We start from the raw sequence: 16,622 nt of genomic DNA on the forward strand, positions 1-16,622 counted from the left end.
GGGGGCTCAGTCAGGTCGGAGGGGAAATGCCTTTGCCTCACCTCACCCTGTGCACAGGGCGTGTTCCTTCCCACCAACCAGAGTTCAGGAAGCTCTGGGCTCTGGGCTGTGCGCTCTGCCCTGGCTGCTCGCTCATGTGCCTCTCCAGGGGCAGAGGGCAGGGTGGCCAGAACCGGCCTGTGGAAGGCATCAGAGTGGAAATTTCTCCTCCTGTTGATTCACGTGGGTGAGGACAGTTGCCCAGCCAGGAAAGAAACTACCAGCAAACAGCTGGAGCATCCTACGTCCATCCGGCAAATGTTTGTCATGCGCCTAGCACGCGTCAGACCTGCCAGGCCCTTCCCTTCCTGTTCTCCCATCAACCGTCCACACTGGCTCAGCACCTGGACACAGAGGAGGAAACTGAGGCCCAGAGAGGTGGCAAGACATGCGGCTGGTCAGGCCTAGTTCAGGCTGGTTGTGCTGGTTAAGCCCCCTGGGGCCCTGCCCATGTCACTTCCTCTCTGAACCGGCTTCCTTGTCTGTAAGATGGGGGTCACTGAGTTGATGGCGGGACTGGAATTTGATTTTAGTCCTTGATTCTGGCACCCGTGCCCCAAAGTCTGCAGGAGAGACTTGCACGCAGCAGGTGCTCAGTAAACGCCCCCTAAGTTCTAATCCCAGCATCCCCTCTCCTTAGCCTCTGTTGCCCCTCCAGGTCTGTCAGAATTGGCTTCCATCTAAAAGGCCTGAACTCACAGACCCTGTTCTCGTACTTTCTCCACTTCCTTCCCCATCCCTGCTCCTCTCTCTGTATCTGAGGACCCTCACTCCAGCCTCCAGGAGGGGCTCCTGTGCACCCTGCAGAGTGCCCCCACCCACCATCCCAACGCCAAGTTCCCACGGGATTTTCCTCCCCCCTGCCCACTGTCCTGGCAGCTCCCACAGCGCAGCCTTGTTTCCCAGGGAACAATGTGTCTGTGTCACAGACAACAATGTCCTTTCATCTCAGGCGCTGCCCCGGTGCACTCTGGGACACAGCACAAAGGGCGCTTTGTGTGGCTCAGGGATGTGAGCTCCTGGCTCTGCCACGTTGGAGCCGCCAACCCCAGCCACCAGCCGGGCCCCTGTCCTTGGGTGCAGGTTATGCAACAGGCAGTCTGGGCTGTGGTGTGTCCCAGGGGCCCAGGGGCTTTGCCTGCCCCTCCCCCTTCGCCAAGTTAACCCTTGTGCTGCCAGCCCGGCACCCACACTCCCTGTAGCCGCCCAGTCTCCTCTCCTCTCTCCCTCCCAGCTGGGCTTTGCCGACTTGAACCTGGCCGAGTTTGCGGGCTCGGGCTCCACCGTGCGCTGCTGCCTGCTGGAGGGGTATGACACGAAGAACACCCGCCAGGACAACTCTATCCTCAAGGTACTGGCCCTGCTGCCTCTCTGTCCCCTCTCACCCTGGGACCGGGCAGCCCTGCTCCTCACCAGGTTCCCTGGAGGGTTGTTAAAAATACAGGTTCTTCCCCTGGACAGCAGTGAGGGATACTGGGAGGATGTGGGTCCTGGGTCAGGAAACCACCATCCAAGGCCTGGCTCAGCCACGGCCTCAGTTTCCCCATCCATAGTTGGGGGCTGGACCCCAACAGTCTCTTTAAGGGTTTGGTGAGACCAGCCTTGCTGAGTGCTGCCACCTCTTGTCTTGTGATGCCTGACAACAGCCCCGTGGGGTTCGGGGTGTATTATTAGTCCCCGTTTTGCACAGGAAGCAGTTGAGGCACAGGTTAGATCACTAGCCCGGGGCCACAGCAGAGCTGGGACTGAGACCACAGTCAGGTCCTCCCATTGCCCCACATGACATGAGGCAGCCTGAGGTGAAGCGTCGTGACCGGAAGGACCTGCCGCCCCTCCACCTGGCAGGCTGAGGGCGGCTGCTCCAGAGACCCACGTGCAAGTTTCCGGTGGCGGGGCAGCTCCCTCCCCCCGGGCAGCTGCCTCCTTGGCCTCTGGGGACAGAGATATCTGGGCATCTGCCACCCGCACACCTCTCTTCCTTGTCTCCACGCCCTTCCACCTGGCTGAGAAACAGCCTTGCCCTAACTGCACCTCTGCCGTCCGGCCCAGTGGGAGCATGTGGTGCCAGGGCAGAGCTGGGCCAGCAGTGGTGGGCAGAGGCTCTGGGGTCTCCCAGACCCTGTGCAGAGGGAATCGGAGGCACCGAGAAAGTATAGGCTAATTGTGGTGGGAGCTGGGAGCTTTCAGCCTCGCCCCAGTGGGCCCATGCATCTCAGGCCAGATCAAGGGCACCCGAGGGGCAGGTGGCCTTGGCTTCAAGGCCTCAGCCTGTCTCCAGGGTCTTGAGCAGTTGCATCCTCCGAGTCTGGGTCTCTTCCCTCCTCTACAACCTGGCACCGTCACCTCCTTTGTAGGCTGCTATCGTGGCCAAAAAAATAATCCATAAATTTTTTTAAGAAGCTCCTCAACGCAGTGGTCTTCTTTTTGTTGGTGGTGGCTGGGATCTGAGCCTCTTTCCCACCCGTCGTTCCATCTCAGCCCAGATTTGGGAACCCAAACATTGCCTTGTTTGGGCCATTGCCAGAATCTTTGCCCAAGTGGATGTTAAATTCTTAAGTTTCTAACGGGTTTTTGCTTTACTTCACTCAAGAAACTTTCGCTAAGCCCCTGCCCTCCATGTTGGATTATGAACCCCCTTCTCACTGGGCCGGCTTCTCCAGCCTCCTTCGTTCCCACGCCCACTCGGAGCCCTGGGCACTGAGGGAGAGTGACTGTGCGGTCCTACCGTGACGGCTCCCAGTCTGGCTGTAGTTTTGAAGTAGTGGTAGCTGGCTTTTGCTGCTCAGTCACTCCCAGCCCGGTGCTAAGCCAAGTGACCCTCATCTCGCTGCATCCTCTCCTCTATCCCATGAAGCAGATGTCAGGCTCAGTTCTGCCTTCCTCAGGGCTTCCCCAGAGCCAGCAGGGGGCAGAGACGGGACCAGACTCTGAGCCCTGTCTGAAGCTGGAGCAGGCAGGAATCCAGGCGCCTGGGCTGAGTGAGCGGACGTGGTCTGGCTGACTTCTCCTTGTCTCACAGGTCACCATCGGGATGTCCTTGCTCTCTGGAGACCCCTGCTTCAAGACGTGAGTGTGGGTGCAGGCTGAGGGGTGGGGGCTCAGCTGACCCCAGGACTGGGACACACAGTCATACCCCTCTCTGTCCTCCCAAGGCCGCCGTCCACTGCCAAGTCCATCTCCATCCCAGGCCAGGATTCCTCCCTGCAGCTGACGTGTAAGGGAGGCGGGACCAGCAGCAGTTGCAGCAGCACCACCAACTCCCTGACAGGGTCCAGGCCCCCCAAGATCCGGCCCACCATTCTCGGCTCAGGTACCGTTCCCTACCTGCCGCCTTACCCTGCGCCTCCCTTTACCTCCGAGGTGTCCATGCTTCCATTAGGCAGACATTGTGCAAGCCCCTCCCGTGTGCCAGCACCGTGCAGTGCCCTGGACAGAGACTGACGTGGTGTCCCTGACCCTGTGGCCCTCCCCATCTAGCAGGAGAGACAGGCATCAATCAGACAATAACTAAGTCAAGGGCATGTCTACCTACAGAGAAAGAGCTGTGAGAGAGACACGGAAGGCATCTCTCTGGGGCCAGGGAAGTCTCCCTGAAGTGATGGCATTTGAGCTGAATCCGGGGCGTGGGGCACAGTGTTCCTGGCAGAGAGACGTGTGCTGTGAGCTTTTGTTCTCCCCCACCTGCTACGTGACCTTGACTGGCCATGTTGCCTCTTGGGCCTCAGTGTCCTGTAAAATGGGATCAGCAGTAGTAACCACATCTTGAGTTGCTTGGGGGATGAACTGAGCAAATGTGTGGCCTTGCCTGAACAGAGTATGTACTCTGTGGATGTCTACTCAGGTATCATTATTACTAACGTCATAAAATTTCAGACGGGCCTGCATTCCCAGAGGAGAGGCTTGGCGATTAGGAGAGGGGGTGCCAGCAGGAGAGGAGGCACCACCAGGAGAGGAGGCTCTGGCAAGGCGGCACGTGGTGGCCCTAGTTTGTGTCGCAAGAGCAATTAGGGCACAGTGCCCGGTGGCTCAGCAGATGTTTGCTGGTTTCTGCCCTCGGGGGCTGGCCGCAGGGAGGGACCCCTGATCTCAACGGTCAACTCCCTCCACTCCCACTTTTCCTGGAGACCCAGCCAGTGAGCCCAGAGTGGAGAGCTGGGGTGCCTGCTGCCTCAGCCTGGGCTTGCACTTGGGAATGCAGGCTTCCCAGCATTATTACTTTCTCCAGCTTCTGGGTAGGGGTCCCCAGAGCAGAGATCTGGGGAGCAGGCCACCCCAGTACAGATAAGACTTTTGTGCAGAGTTAGCAGAGATGGCTCTCTTAGGCAGCGTGGGATATGAGCCCCAAATGCCTCTGTGGCTGGTTTTCTCTACCCCTGACCCCCTCTGCAGAGGACCTGTTGGGGGCTTAAAAAGCCGCTTGACTTTGGGTGGGGACACAGGCCTGGGGTCCAGCTGGTGGCCTGGCTGTGCTCATCTCCAAAGAGGGGCTGGGCAAGCCCTTGCTTCCTGTGTTTACCACAGGAGGCCTGGTGGGTGGTACCCACGGCCCTGGGTGGAGCCCCCTGGCTCCCCTGCACCTCCTGCTGGGGAGTGCTGGGATGTTAGTTTCGAAGTTGGGCCTCTGGGTGACTTGGGACAGGGCTGTCAGCCAGTTCCCCTCACCCTGGTTTGCTTTATTTTAGCTGCATTGACCGGAGCTCACAAGCTTCAGGGCCTTTGCCTTAGTTCCCTCCGGAAGGCCCTTTGATGCCTTATCTGCCGTGCTTCCTCCCATGCCTCCTGATGGTCTCACATTAAGGCCACTGCCTCTGAGAAGCCCTCCCTGATCTCAGGCTGGGTCAGACCCCACACTGCTCTGCACCACTCACTGAAATTATGGGTCATGTTTGTTAAATATTCTTCCTCCCCAGTGGCCTGTGACACCCTGTCTCCTGTTCACAGCACCCAGTAGAGCACCCTGCATGGAGGCGGACCCTGACAGATATTTGTAGAATGAATGACCCTGGGTTCAGATGGTGAACTGTGGCTTGGAGCAGATTGCCGCTCCTACTAACGTCAGTTTACATAGTGTCCCTCCACCCCACACCCCGCCAGACGCAGTGAGAGGACGGGCACCACTGGTAACCTCTGCCTGCTCCCTGCCTTCCAGGGCTTCCGGAGGAGACAGACCAGAACCTGTCCAGCCCCGAGGAGGTGTTCCACTCTGGCCACTCCCGCAACTCCAGCTACGCCAGCCAGCAGTCCAAGATCTCTGGTGGGTGCCCGCCTGGCCCATGCCCCTGGCCTTCCATATTGCCCGGCTCCGTTGTAATGCACGCCCCTTCCACCCAGGCTACAGCACGGAGCACTCGCGCTCCTCCAGCCTCTCCGACCTGACGCACCGTCGCAACACGTCCACCAGCAGCAGTGCCTCCGGTGGCCTCAGCATGACGGTGGAGGGCCCCGAGGGTGGCGAGCGTGAGCACCGGCCCCCCGAGAAGCCACCCCGGCCTCCCCGGCCCGCGCATCTGTCAGACCGCTCGTTCCGGTGAGTCTCACTGCTCAGCATTTTGGAGAACAGACCCCTCCCGGTGGCTCCTTGAACCTTTGCTTCTTTGCCTGTAACACGGGACACTAGGGTCCCTGCCTCAGGGTTGGATGCTGATGACTCAACCAGTTGATGTTCATGAGTTAGCCCTGACCTAACTGGCACGTACGTGCTCCGTCAGCGGTTGCTGTGTATGACTTTGTGTAGCTTAGGTCCCTGCTAGGCCTCTCAGAGCCTCTGCGTCGTCCTCTGTAAGACCAGGTAATGTGGCACCTGCACAGCAGGGCTGCATGTGGTTACGTGAATACCATGTGAACAAGCTCTCATGTGCACGGAGAGCATCCTGAGCGATGTAGGTGGCCGCTGCTGTCATCACTGTGCCCGTTACTACCCTGACTGTGACTCTGCCCGCCCTGCTCCAGGCGGAAGAAGGACTCGGTGGAGAGCCACCCGACCTGGGTGGATGACACGCGGATCGATGCAGATGACATCGTGGAGAAGATCATGCAGAGCCAGGACTTCACCGACGGCAGCAACACTGAGGGTGAGCTGCCCACGCCGGGCGGGCTGGGGGGACAGTGCCACCTGCTCCAGGGGCTCCCGCCCTGCTCAGCCTCCGTCCTCTCCTGTGTTCCCGCAGACAGCAACCTCCGGCTGTTTGTGAGCCGCGATGGCTCCACCACGCTGAGTGGCATCCAGCTGGCCAACAGGTAGGGATGAAGGCTCGGGTGGGTGGTTAGGGTGGCCATGGGAGCGTGGTGCTGACCTGGCTTTGAATGCCCGCTCTTGTCACCACAGTGTGGCCTGGGGCCAGCACCTCTCTCTGAGCCTCAGTTTCTCCATCTCTCGAATGGTGTGGACCTGGGACAGTGCTCCGGGGTTGGCACTGAGGGTGTCAGAGGCAGCCTGGAAAGTGCCTCGCACAGAGCTGGGCACAGGGCGGCAGCTTAATAGTCTATTTTGGACCTGCTTTCCCTTCCTCCTGGGTCTGGGAACCCCTCAACAGTGATGATGTATTGGACAGGTGTTTATTGAACACCAGGCACTGAGTGAGGTGCTGGGTATAGTCACAGACGAGGGGTGGTAGGATCAAACGTTGCCTTGAACTCTAGTTTATAGAAGGCCGGTGCCCTCTTAACCATTTATTTATAGTGCGCCTGACTCACTGAATGAACGAGTGGGTGGAGGAGATTCCCCCGTGCAGGGTTGTACTGCAGGCTCTTCCCCCTGTTCCTGCGGGCAGGGTGGGAAAGTGCCCATGTAACATGCAGGGCCAGAGCTGGAGGAGAACTTGGCTGGGCTGCCCAGGGCCCCAGACCTGCCCCTTGGTGCTGCTCTGCTGACCCCTGCTGCCACGGCTCAAAATTGCACCTGCCATCTCCCCCTGGCCTCCTGGATGAACTGATCTGTCTCTTCCCACAGGGTCTCCTCTGGGGTCTATGAGCCAGTCGTGATTGAAAGCCATTGAGGAGCCGGTGTCCAGGCTGGAGAAGGGCCCTGCCTTTGCGGGTGTCCAGATCCGTGTCATTCCACGAGGGTCCTTCCCCTTTGGATCACCATCCACTCTGCATCTCATCTGTGCCTCCTCCATGCACTCCAGCCCCACTCCTGCCCCAATGCATCATTCCATTGTCCTCCCATCCATGCTGGGACCTTCCTGGCCTAGGGCCTGGGCACCACTGTGAATATTCTTCTCTGAACCACTAGAGGGCAGGCCCATGAAGTAGGTGGGCAAGGCCAAGATGGCCAGGACGCCCTGCTGGAGCCCCGCCTGGCCCCTCGATGAGGACATGCAGCAGCTCCTACACACGCGGAGCTGCTTGTGGCCGAGGGGCCTCTTGCCCTGTGTCCCCACTCACTCTAGGAGCACCAGCTCAACCATGCCCTGGCAGGGCTCTGTTCCATTGCCCCCTTGCCCTTGGGGGCCAGTTCACCCCCAGAATCCTGCCACTGTGGCCCTCTGACTGCTTAGTGCTTCAGCTCTCCCTTCCTTGTGCCCTGGGGGACCCGCTGGCGGCCTCCTCCTGGGAGCCAAGACCTCAGACCCCTCCCACACTCCAGTTTGAGACTCCCTCCCCCAACGAATGTTCTCCTGCTGCCCGGGCAGCCTGCACTTTGCACATGCTTGTGTCCAGCACAGCCCCACCAGCCCTCGCCTGCCCTCCCTCTGACCCCTTCCCAAGGATTCCTGGGCACTGCCTGCTGTGCAGCCAGCGGCCCAGCCCTAGCAGCCCGGCTGGAACGTGGCGCCACCTCTCCTCCCTCCAGTTCGCTGCCGCTCAGGCCTGAGCCCTGCTGAGAAAGGTCTGAGCTTCGAAGACGGTTCCCCTCTGCCCCGGGCTGGGCCCTGAGCAGCTGGTTTCTTGTAGAAAGCCAGGAAGGTGCCTCCCCAGCCCTTGGAGGTCTGGGCCTGACTGGGCTGGGCAAGCACCACCCCTTTTCTCTCCCCTCAGGGTCAGCTGGCCCAGGCTGAGGCCACTGCTGGAGGGGCAGATGGGCTGGGACTGGACCAGCTGGAGCTGGCTTCCTGGCCCCCAAAGCCTGAGCCCTCCTCTGAAAGCTTCCCCTCTCTGGGCAAGGGGTCCTTTATGGGGGTCTCTGGTGGGGAGCAGTCTGGCCCTGCCCCTGCCCCTCACTGAGCCTCTGCTCTGAGCACTTTCCTCCCTGTCCTCGTTACTTGCTTGAAGGTGGTGCTGGCTGCCAGCCAGGCCCGGGACAGATCCCCTGCCGCTCTTAATTTCACCCATTTTTGTATAAACCCAGCAGGCTGGTGTTTACCCTACACTTCTTTTTTTCTCTTTTCGCCCTTCCTTTTTTTGGGTTCGAAGTTAGGTATTTTTCCTCCTCCAGGTGAGGGGAGGTGGTTCTGTTCTCTGCCCCGCCTGCTGACTGGTCCCAGCAGTGCTGGTGATCTGGACGGGGTGGGTTACTGCTGCTCCCTCTGGTAGGGGTGGGAGTGAGGGTGTCCTCCCCAGGCTGGGAGGGTCGTCCTTCTGCCCCAGCTGGCAAGAGTTGGAGTCTTGGTCTTGGAGCCTCCCAGCATTGGGCCAGAACATTTCTAGGATTTCGTTGTTTTTAATCACCTAACCCTTTCAGAAAATGAATGTTAGAAGGTGCCTGCCGAGGCAGGATGGAGCGTTTGCTCTGGCTGGAGAAGGCTCTGGTCAGCTCTGTGGGTCCCTTCCTGTCCCGTAGACACCCGGCACTTTAAAAGGGGATTGGCTGCACTGTCTCCACATGCAGTGACCCCCAGAAGATGGGGTACCGCCCTTCCCCCCTGTGTCTGCAGGACCTCAGCCCAGTGGGAAGGTGTATTTGGTGTCTGGTTCAGTTTTGGGGCTTTTGGGCATAAAACAGCTGGCTTTGGTGCTGGTGGGGAGACTCCCCAAACTAGGAACCCCAGCCTCACTCCAGATGAGGTCTGAACTTGACTGTCACCCCAGGAGACAGAGCCTGCCATATCCTCCCATGCCGGGCCCTGGGCCAGGGAAATTGGACTGCGAATTTGGCCATAACCAAATTAATGCTGGCTGGAGCTGGAGGCCTAGAGCCCTGGCCCCATCCCCACATGGGAGCCCTCCGGTCCCCTCAAGCTCAGTGACTTCCCACTAGGCGCCCACAGCTCCTAGACTTAAAATTCTATAGAGAGAGAGAGAGGAATATATTAGAGATATTTTTGGAAAGGAATTGGACTATGCAATGTCAGTTTGGAATCTTGGAAGACAGTTTAACGTTTTTACTAGGAGATTTAAAGAAAATAAAAATCTACAATATTTTTAGGCTATTATTTTTGGTCACCCCACAAACTGACCACATGGTATGATCTGCCAGGACGGAGAATGTCCACGTTCTTCTCTTGAGGGAGATGGGGGGGGGGGTGTCTTTTTTTTTTAATTCCCCTCTTTTCTAACAGAATGTTGCCACCACCACACCCTGATTCAGTGGGCTGTGTTTGTATCTCTGTCCCAGCTTCTACTGTAGAAAATAACATTGTAAAGGGAAATCAGCCTAGTGTCAGTGTCTTGGTTTGGGGGAATAATTAAATGTTGCAGTTTTGTTTATGGCATATTGGTTCTTATTTATTTGTGTTGTCCACTTGACGTTGGGGTCAAAGACAGCATCAGATGGAAGCCAAGCGTGATGCTTTGGGGGATGGAGAAGAAGTAAGTGGCCAGGCTTCCCCAAGTCCTGGCTGAAGTCACAATTATTACCACCTTTATTACACCAGAGTGCAGGGGAGGGAACTGAAGCCCACAAGTGTGGTTTCTTGCCAGTCTCAGGTCTAGTAAGTGGCAGCTCTGACCTCAGAGCCCAGTTCTAACTACTGCTCTACGGGCCTCCTGGCACTCGGGTGTCCTCTAGCAAGTGTGCCCGAAGACAAAAAGCTATCCGTTTTCTCAGCTGCAAATGAGGTTGTGGATCAAATGAGAAAGTTGGGTGTACAGCATGACCTACGGGAGGTCCCAAGCATGTCCCCACCCTGTCTAAATTTCCAGGCCTGGGCCCCTCGCTTCCTGCCCCGGTTTAAAGTTACAGAGGAGTCTGCACCAAGCTCTGAGAAAGACAAGGCACCCTGGACCTTTAATGAGCTCAGAAGTGGCAGGAAACCTCACTGGCTTTGGACAGGCCAGGAGGAACCGGACTACCAGGCCTCATCCCTGCCGCTGCATTATGCCCACCCCTTCTCAGGGCTGATGCCCAGGCATAGCCCTGAGGCTGATTCTCAGTCGCCTTCCTCCGTTCAGGGCACACCTGGGGAAGGAAACACTGCCTTCAGCTGAGCCCAAAGTCTGTCCTGAGACAGAGAGGGAAGAAATTGGGCTCTCGGCCAAAAAGGGTCGCTCCTTTGGAACCCAGTATTGCTAAGTGGAAAATGAGATAGCTCCTGCCAGCTTTGGGAGGGCAGTCCCCATAGTCAGAGATGGGCTCAGACAACCCAAAGAGACAGCTGCTGCTAGAAGGAACATGCCCGGTTCAGGCCATATCTCTAGGTGCCTCACCCCCACCTCCCGATGCTATATCCCAAGGTCCAAACAGCCACAGAATCTTAAAGCCAGTTGGTTGATTCAGCGCTACTTTGTGAAGCCCCTTTCTAGGCACTGGGGATACAGCAGTGACCACAGACTCTACCCTCAGGGAGCCCAGAGTCACGTGGGCCAGATCAAGTTAATCGGATAATTAAAATGTGGTGACAGCCCTAGCCGGTTTGGCTCAGTGGATAGAGTGTCGGCCTGCGGACTGAAGGAAGGGTCCCAGGTTCGATTCCTGCCAAGGGCACATGCCTAGGTTGCGGGCTCGATCCCCAGTAGGGGGCGTACAGGAGGCAGCCGATCAATGATTCTCTCTTGTCATTGATGTTTCTATCCCTCTCCCTTCCTCTCTAAAATCAATAAAAATAATATTTTAAAAAATTTTAAAAATGCGGTGACAAGAGTCATCATGGAGACGCATGGGGCTGTGGAGCACAGAGGAGGGAACGAGCCCTGTCCACCTGATGAGTGAGGAGCAGCTAGCCCCCGAGGTGTGGGAAGGCAGAGTTCCAGACCCCAGAACTGGAGGACGCCGCAAAGATCAAGGATGAGGCCCCACCTCCCCTGCTCTCAGAGGAAAGGGCCTTCAAGGCTGGGCGGGGGGCTGCAGACGCTGCTGCCGAAGATCTGTCTGGGCTGCTGCCTGGCGGTCGCGACACCCAGGAGAGGCGGGCGGTGAGGAGAAGGAGGGTCACCCTGGCCTCATCCCTGCAGCGAAGAGAGGATAGGGAAGCCAAACGGCCTTGGTGGGGGTTTCTGGCCGGGAGCAGTCTGGCCCTGCCCCTGCCCCTCACTAAGCCTCCGAGCACTTCCTCCCGACAGCCAATCGAAATCCTCCCCATCCTCCCGACAGCCAATCGAAACACTCCTCATCCTCCCGACAGCCAATCGAAACCCTCCTCATCCTCCCGACAGCCAATCGAAACCCTCCCCATCCGCGGGCTCGGGCCAGCCCTTCCTCCTCCCACCCCTGCCGGGGAGTGACAGGTTCTCTGTATCCTCCCTTCCACAGACTAGTTAGGGTCCCGGGACCAGGAAGTAAGGCCCTAGGTTCTGGTGTTGGCTTCGCCTCCGACTCGAATTGTGATCTCCTGCCAGACGTCGCCCCTCTCTGAGTCTCATTTTCCCCACCTGAAAAATGAGACATCTACCCCCTAATCCCGCTCAGGCCTTGGGACTTTGGGATCTTTAGAAATGGACTTTTCTTCTGGGGCGGGTTCGACAGGGCTGAGGCCACGAGTACCGGTCAGTCTGGATTCTCAATTGTCATTGTTTCTATCCCTCCCCCTTCCTCTCTAAAATCAATAAAAATAATATTTTAAAAAATTTTAAAAATGCGGTGACAAGAGTCATCATGGAGACGCATGGGGCTGTGGAGCACAGAGGAGGGAACGAGCCCTGTCCACCTGATGAGTGAGGAGCAGCTAGCCCCCGAGGTGTGGGAAGGCAGAGTTCCAGACCCCAGAACTGGAGGACGCCGCAAAGATCAAGGATGAGGCCCCACCTCCCCTGCTCTCAGAGGAAAGGGCCTTCAAGGCTGGGCGGGGGGCTGCAGACGCTGCTGCCGAAGATCTGTCTGGGCTGCTGCCTGGCGGTCGCGACACCCAGGAGAGGCGGGCGGTGAGGAGAAGGAGGGTCACCCTGGCCTCATCCCTGCAGCGAAGAGAGGATAGGGAAGCCAAACGGCCTTGGTGGGGGTTTCTGGCCGGGAGCAGTCTGGCCCTGCCCCTGCCCCTCACTAAGCCTCCGAGCACTTCCTCCCGACAGCCAATCGAAATCCTCCCCATCCTCCCGACAGCCAATCGAAACACTCCTCATCCTCCCGACAGCCAATCGAAACCCTCCTCATCCTCCCGACAGCCAATCGAAACCCTCCTCATCCTCCCGACAGCCAATCGAAACCCTCCTCATCCTCCCGACAGCCAATCGAAACCCTCCCCATCCGCGGGCTCGGGCCAGCCCTTCCTCCTCCCACCCCTGCCGGGGAGTGACAGGTTCTCTGTATCCTCCCTTCCACAGACTAGTTAGGGTCCCGGGACCAGGAAGTAAGGCCCTAGGTTCTGGTGTTGGCTTCGCCTCCGACTCGAATTGTGATCTCCTGCCAGACGTCGCCCCTCTCTGAGTCTCATTTTCCCCACCTGAAAAATGAGACATCTACCCCCTAATCCCGCTCAGGCCTTGGGACTTTGGGATCTTTAGAAATGGACTTTTCTTCTGGGGCGGGTTCGACAGGGCTGAGGCCACGAGTACCGGTCAGTCTGGATTCTCAATTCGGTCCCAATACCTAGGAAGATTCAGGAACAACTTGTCCCACCACGCTCTTGAGAAACTACATTTCCTGACATGCAAAGGAGGGAGGCGGCGCCTGCCTTTCTTGGACATTGTGGGCCTGGGCCGGCGTAAGGACTACGATTCCCGGCGTGCCATGCGGCCAAAGGCCAGAAGGGCCCGGATCCGGAACCGGATGTGGCTCGGTGCTCCGGCGTGGAGCGCGGGGCAATGGTGAGCTTGTGGTGGGATGTCGGGGTTGGGGATCCCAGATCTGTGATGGAGACGGGGCTTGTGCCATCGAAAGCCGTATTGCTCTCCCGCCGGCCCATTGTACGGATGAAAACGCCGAGGCCCGGCACTCTCTGTGCCAGCGTAACAGGCTGCGACGCCCCCTCCGTTAGTTCACCGAAGCGGAGTCGCTTCGTCAATTGAGCCCTCCCTTTTCTCCAGGCCACGGGGACGGACCAGGTGGTGGGACTCGGCCTCGTCGCCGTTAGCCTCATCATCTTCACCTACTACACCGCCTGGGTGATCCTCTTGGTATGTGTACTTACCCGCCCCCTCTCGCCTCCATTCACGGATCTTGCAGCCGACTCCTGACGTCATTTAAGCAGCTATTATGTGTCGGGAACTCTGCGAGGTGCCTTACCCGAATAGCTCATGAATTCTCCAGAATAGTCCTACAAGGAAGGTGCTAGTGCCGTCCCCGTCTTAGAGACAAGGAAGCTGAGGCTTGGGGAGCAGGGTTGAGGCCAGGGCCATATCCTTAACTGCTACACCGATCCTGATTGCTCTGCCTTTGATGGGAGGACTAGTCCTGGTTATCCTGCTGGCGCCTGGGCATGATGGGTCCCCATGGATTTTGTGAGGGCCTTAGGATTTGGGGGGGGGGGGGGTTGTTACTGCTTAAGAAGGGCAGTGCGTTTGGAAGGCAAAGTCTTGCAGAACTTGGTATCCTTTGGAGGAAAATGTTAGTAAAGAAGAGCTTGGAGCCCAGGTTGGGAATCACTCCAGGCTTCTTCATGTACCCTTTTCCCCTGTTAGGCTGTGGGGGCCTGAGAGCAAGCCCTTTATCCTGTTCCCTGCCAGGTCCCCAGCACTAACTTAGGGCAAGTGCCCAGTAAACAACTATTAAATAAATGAAGGAAGGAAACAACCCAAGGCACCCAAATGGCCATCGTCTTAAAGAAAAGCAAATGCTGTCCCAGTGGTTAGAGTGGGGTCAGCCCCTGAGATGGGGGAGGTGGATGGTTGGGCTTGGGGGTGCTGGGCAAGGCGGGGAATGCTCACCAGAGCTCTGCCCTGGATGCCAGCCATTCATCGACAGCCAGCATGTCATCCACAAGTATTTCCTGCCCCGAGCCTATGCTGTTGCCATCCCACTAGCTGCTGGCCTCCTGCTGCTCCTGTTTGTGGGTAAGTCATCATTCCCGTGAAAAGGGCATTTGGCGGGGCGCCCCATGATCCTCTCCCACCCCTGACCTTGCTGGACATCTACTTAAGGCTCCTTGCCTTCACTTCACCCTGGGGGTTTTCCTGTCCATCCCACAGGGCTACAGTCTTCCAGATGCCTGGGGCTCACTGTACTCTGTTGGGTGTCTCCCCTTTTCCTGCTCCCTCTACTACCACCATCATTGCACTCTCACCCCCTTGTCACTCTGGCGCATGATTCCTGCACCTCTCTTGTCTCCCCTGGTTTAGAGTGTGGGCGTGCTAGGACTGTGTCTTCATTATTACTGTGTCCTCAGCTCCTACATAGGCCATGGCACTAAGCTGGTGCTCAAGAAAGTGGTTTGGATGGGTCAACAATCAGATGACTGGATGATGGAGTGGGTGGGTGAGTGGAAGCTGGATGTTGAGTGGGCAGGTGGGAAATAGGTAGGTAGGTGGACAGGTGGTCGCTGGTGAGAGGGAGAGTTGGGCGGATCTTGTATCCTGTAGAATCTGAAACACTAAACGCAGCCAATGGCTGGTGGTAAGCACTCATGTTTGTTGAATGAATGTGGGCGGATGTGTGGTTTGATGGATGACTAGGGAGATGACCAGGTGGCCTGGAGGGTGGTTGGGGAGGTTCTTGACCCCATGTATGGGTCACTCTGCCACGCTGTGCCCTGGATCTTACCTGGCCTTTCTGATCTGTATATTCCAGGGCTGTTCATCACCTATGTGATGCTGAAGAACCAGAAGGTGACCAAAAAGGCTCAGTGAGGGCCCGGCGAGGATGCGGCGGCCTCCCCTCTGGTGCATACCAAGGGCGGGGCCACACAGGACCTGTGCAGGCACTGCAGCCCCTCAAGCATGGCTGCCCTGCAGACACCCCTGGGGATGGAGCTGTTCAGGACTCACCCCTGACTGACCAGAACCCCCACTTCTCTTCTGCTCACTCTTCCAGAGCCAGGAGGAAGTACCTGGAAACTCCCTCTCTCCCCATTCTGCCTCAGGGCCTGAGAGATACTGCTCCTCCCTACCTCACTTTCAGACCCCCTGTCAATTTCTTCTGGGTTCCACCCTCTTGCCTCAGTTTCCCTCTTGTCACAGGCTCATGTTGGAATTGGCACGTTTTAAGGCATCATGTGGCCTCTCCCGCCACATGTCCTTTTTCTCCGCGAAGGCAGCTTTCTGGGGTCTGACACAGCCAGGGACTCCCCAGGACTTCTTGACCTGGAAACTTAGGGGGAAGACCAACAGGCCTTGGGACCACCGGGCACACTGGGCCCCCAGATCTTCTCGTAGGGTCCCAGCCCCTCAGCCCTAGCCCTGGCCCACTGGGGAGAACTGAACAATAAACGTTGATGGTGTGTTTTTCTCTGTGCCATCCCTGACCAGGGGAGCTGGGCTCTGGGGGCTGGAGAGGGGCTGGGAGCTGGTCACTGCATTGGTCTCGGGTCAGGAGACCCTGGTTTGTGCAATGAGTACCTCAGTGCCTCCTGGATCATCCCTGTGCTGGACACACGGTAAAGCTGGAACTGGGACAGGTGTGGTTCCAACCCCTGCAGCTCGCGGCTGGGGAGTCGTGGAGGCATGGCAACCTGCCAGACCCCACAGCAGCCTTTAGCATACCTCCCCTGTGTCAGCCCAGCCAGCAGACACTAGTATTTTAGGGACCCTCAGCCCAGTCCCCTAGAAGCCCAAACCTGTTGTCCATCTCTTGTACCAGCAGCCCAACATAGTATAGCGCTGAGCCAGAGTAGAGCTAGTTCCACTGTGTTCAGGTTGATTAATCTGGCACAGGCCCTGCCCTGGCTCCCCAGCAATCCCTCTGGACAGCCAGGTCTCCCAGTCACAGTGCCTAATGCAAGCCTCCATTCATCACACTTTGAACGTTCACTCTTCCTCCAGTTAGTGGTGGTGTCATTTTCAGAAAAAGACCAGCTGTAGGCTCACCTGTCCTGCCCTCTCCTTTCTTCCAGACCAGGAAGAACTGCTCACCTGGCCCCTGTGTATTGCACATGCACCAGCCACCCACCTAATGTAACCATCCAATGTCGTGGCACCTCAAATCCATCCTGTCATCTGAATTCTCAGACACCCCACCCCCAATCTGCCCCCCGCCCATGCCCTGCTCCCTCTCATGACTGTCATTATCCTGTGTCCCTGACCCCAGCCAGAAGCCTTGGCTTTCCTCCCCGCCTCCATCCACAAGAGCCCAAATCCTGTCAATTCTAATACACACCCAGCCACCTTCTGGGTGCAAAGCCACCACTGCCCTAAATCACGGAGGGCTTCCTTGTCCTCTCTGCCCCCCCCCCCCCCCC

The 16,622-nt window shown here is 57.7% G+C and overlaps 2 protein-coding genes across 2 annotated transcripts in view; both read left to right on the top strand.

Annotated features, from left to right (window-relative positions):
- Positions 1–9,632, top strand: part of FAM102A (family with sequence similarity 102, member A) — a 34,907-nt gene extending 25,275 nt beyond the window's left edge. Inside the window, exons 4-11 of the mRNA XM_005881430.2 lie at positions 1,274–1,390; positions 3,059–3,105; positions 3,192–3,349; positions 5,189–5,293; positions 5,371–5,566; positions 5,989–6,110; positions 6,207–6,276; positions 6,989–9,632. Coding sequence (XP_005881492.1) covers positions 1,274–1,390; positions 3,059–3,105; positions 3,192–3,349; positions 5,189–5,293; positions 5,371–5,566; positions 5,989–6,110; positions 6,207–6,276; positions 6,989–7,034 — 861 coding nt within the window. The 3' untranslated portion in view covers positions 7,035–9,632. The remainder of the gene's footprint in view (positions 1–1,273; positions 1,391–3,058; positions 3,106–3,191; positions 3,350–5,188; positions 5,294–5,370; positions 5,567–5,988; positions 6,111–6,206; positions 6,277–6,988) is intronic.
- A 3,330-nt stretch (positions 9,633–12,962) lies between these two features.
- On the top strand, positions 12,963–15,671 carry DPM2 (dolichyl-phosphate mannosyltransferase polypeptide 2, regulatory subunit). The gene is made up of 4 exons (XM_005881431.2): positions 12,963–13,098; positions 13,318–13,407; positions 14,181–14,283; positions 15,017–15,671. The coding sequence occupies exons 1-4, from the start codon at positions 13,096–13,098 to the stop codon at positions 15,073–15,075; spliced, it is 255 nt and encodes an 84-aa protein (XP_005881493.1). The 5' UTR covers positions 12,963–13,095; the 3' UTR covers positions 15,076–15,671.
- Positions 15,672–16,622: the final 951 nt, after the last annotated feature.

The sequence above is a fragment of the Myotis brandtii genome, unplaced genomic scaffold (genome assembly GCF_000412655.1).
Source record: "Myotis brandtii unplaced genomic scaffold, ASM41265v1 scaffold68, whole genome shotgun sequence".
Classification (NCBI taxonomy): domain Eukaryota; kingdom Metazoa; phylum Chordata; class Mammalia; order Chiroptera; family Vespertilionidae; genus Myotis; species Myotis brandtii.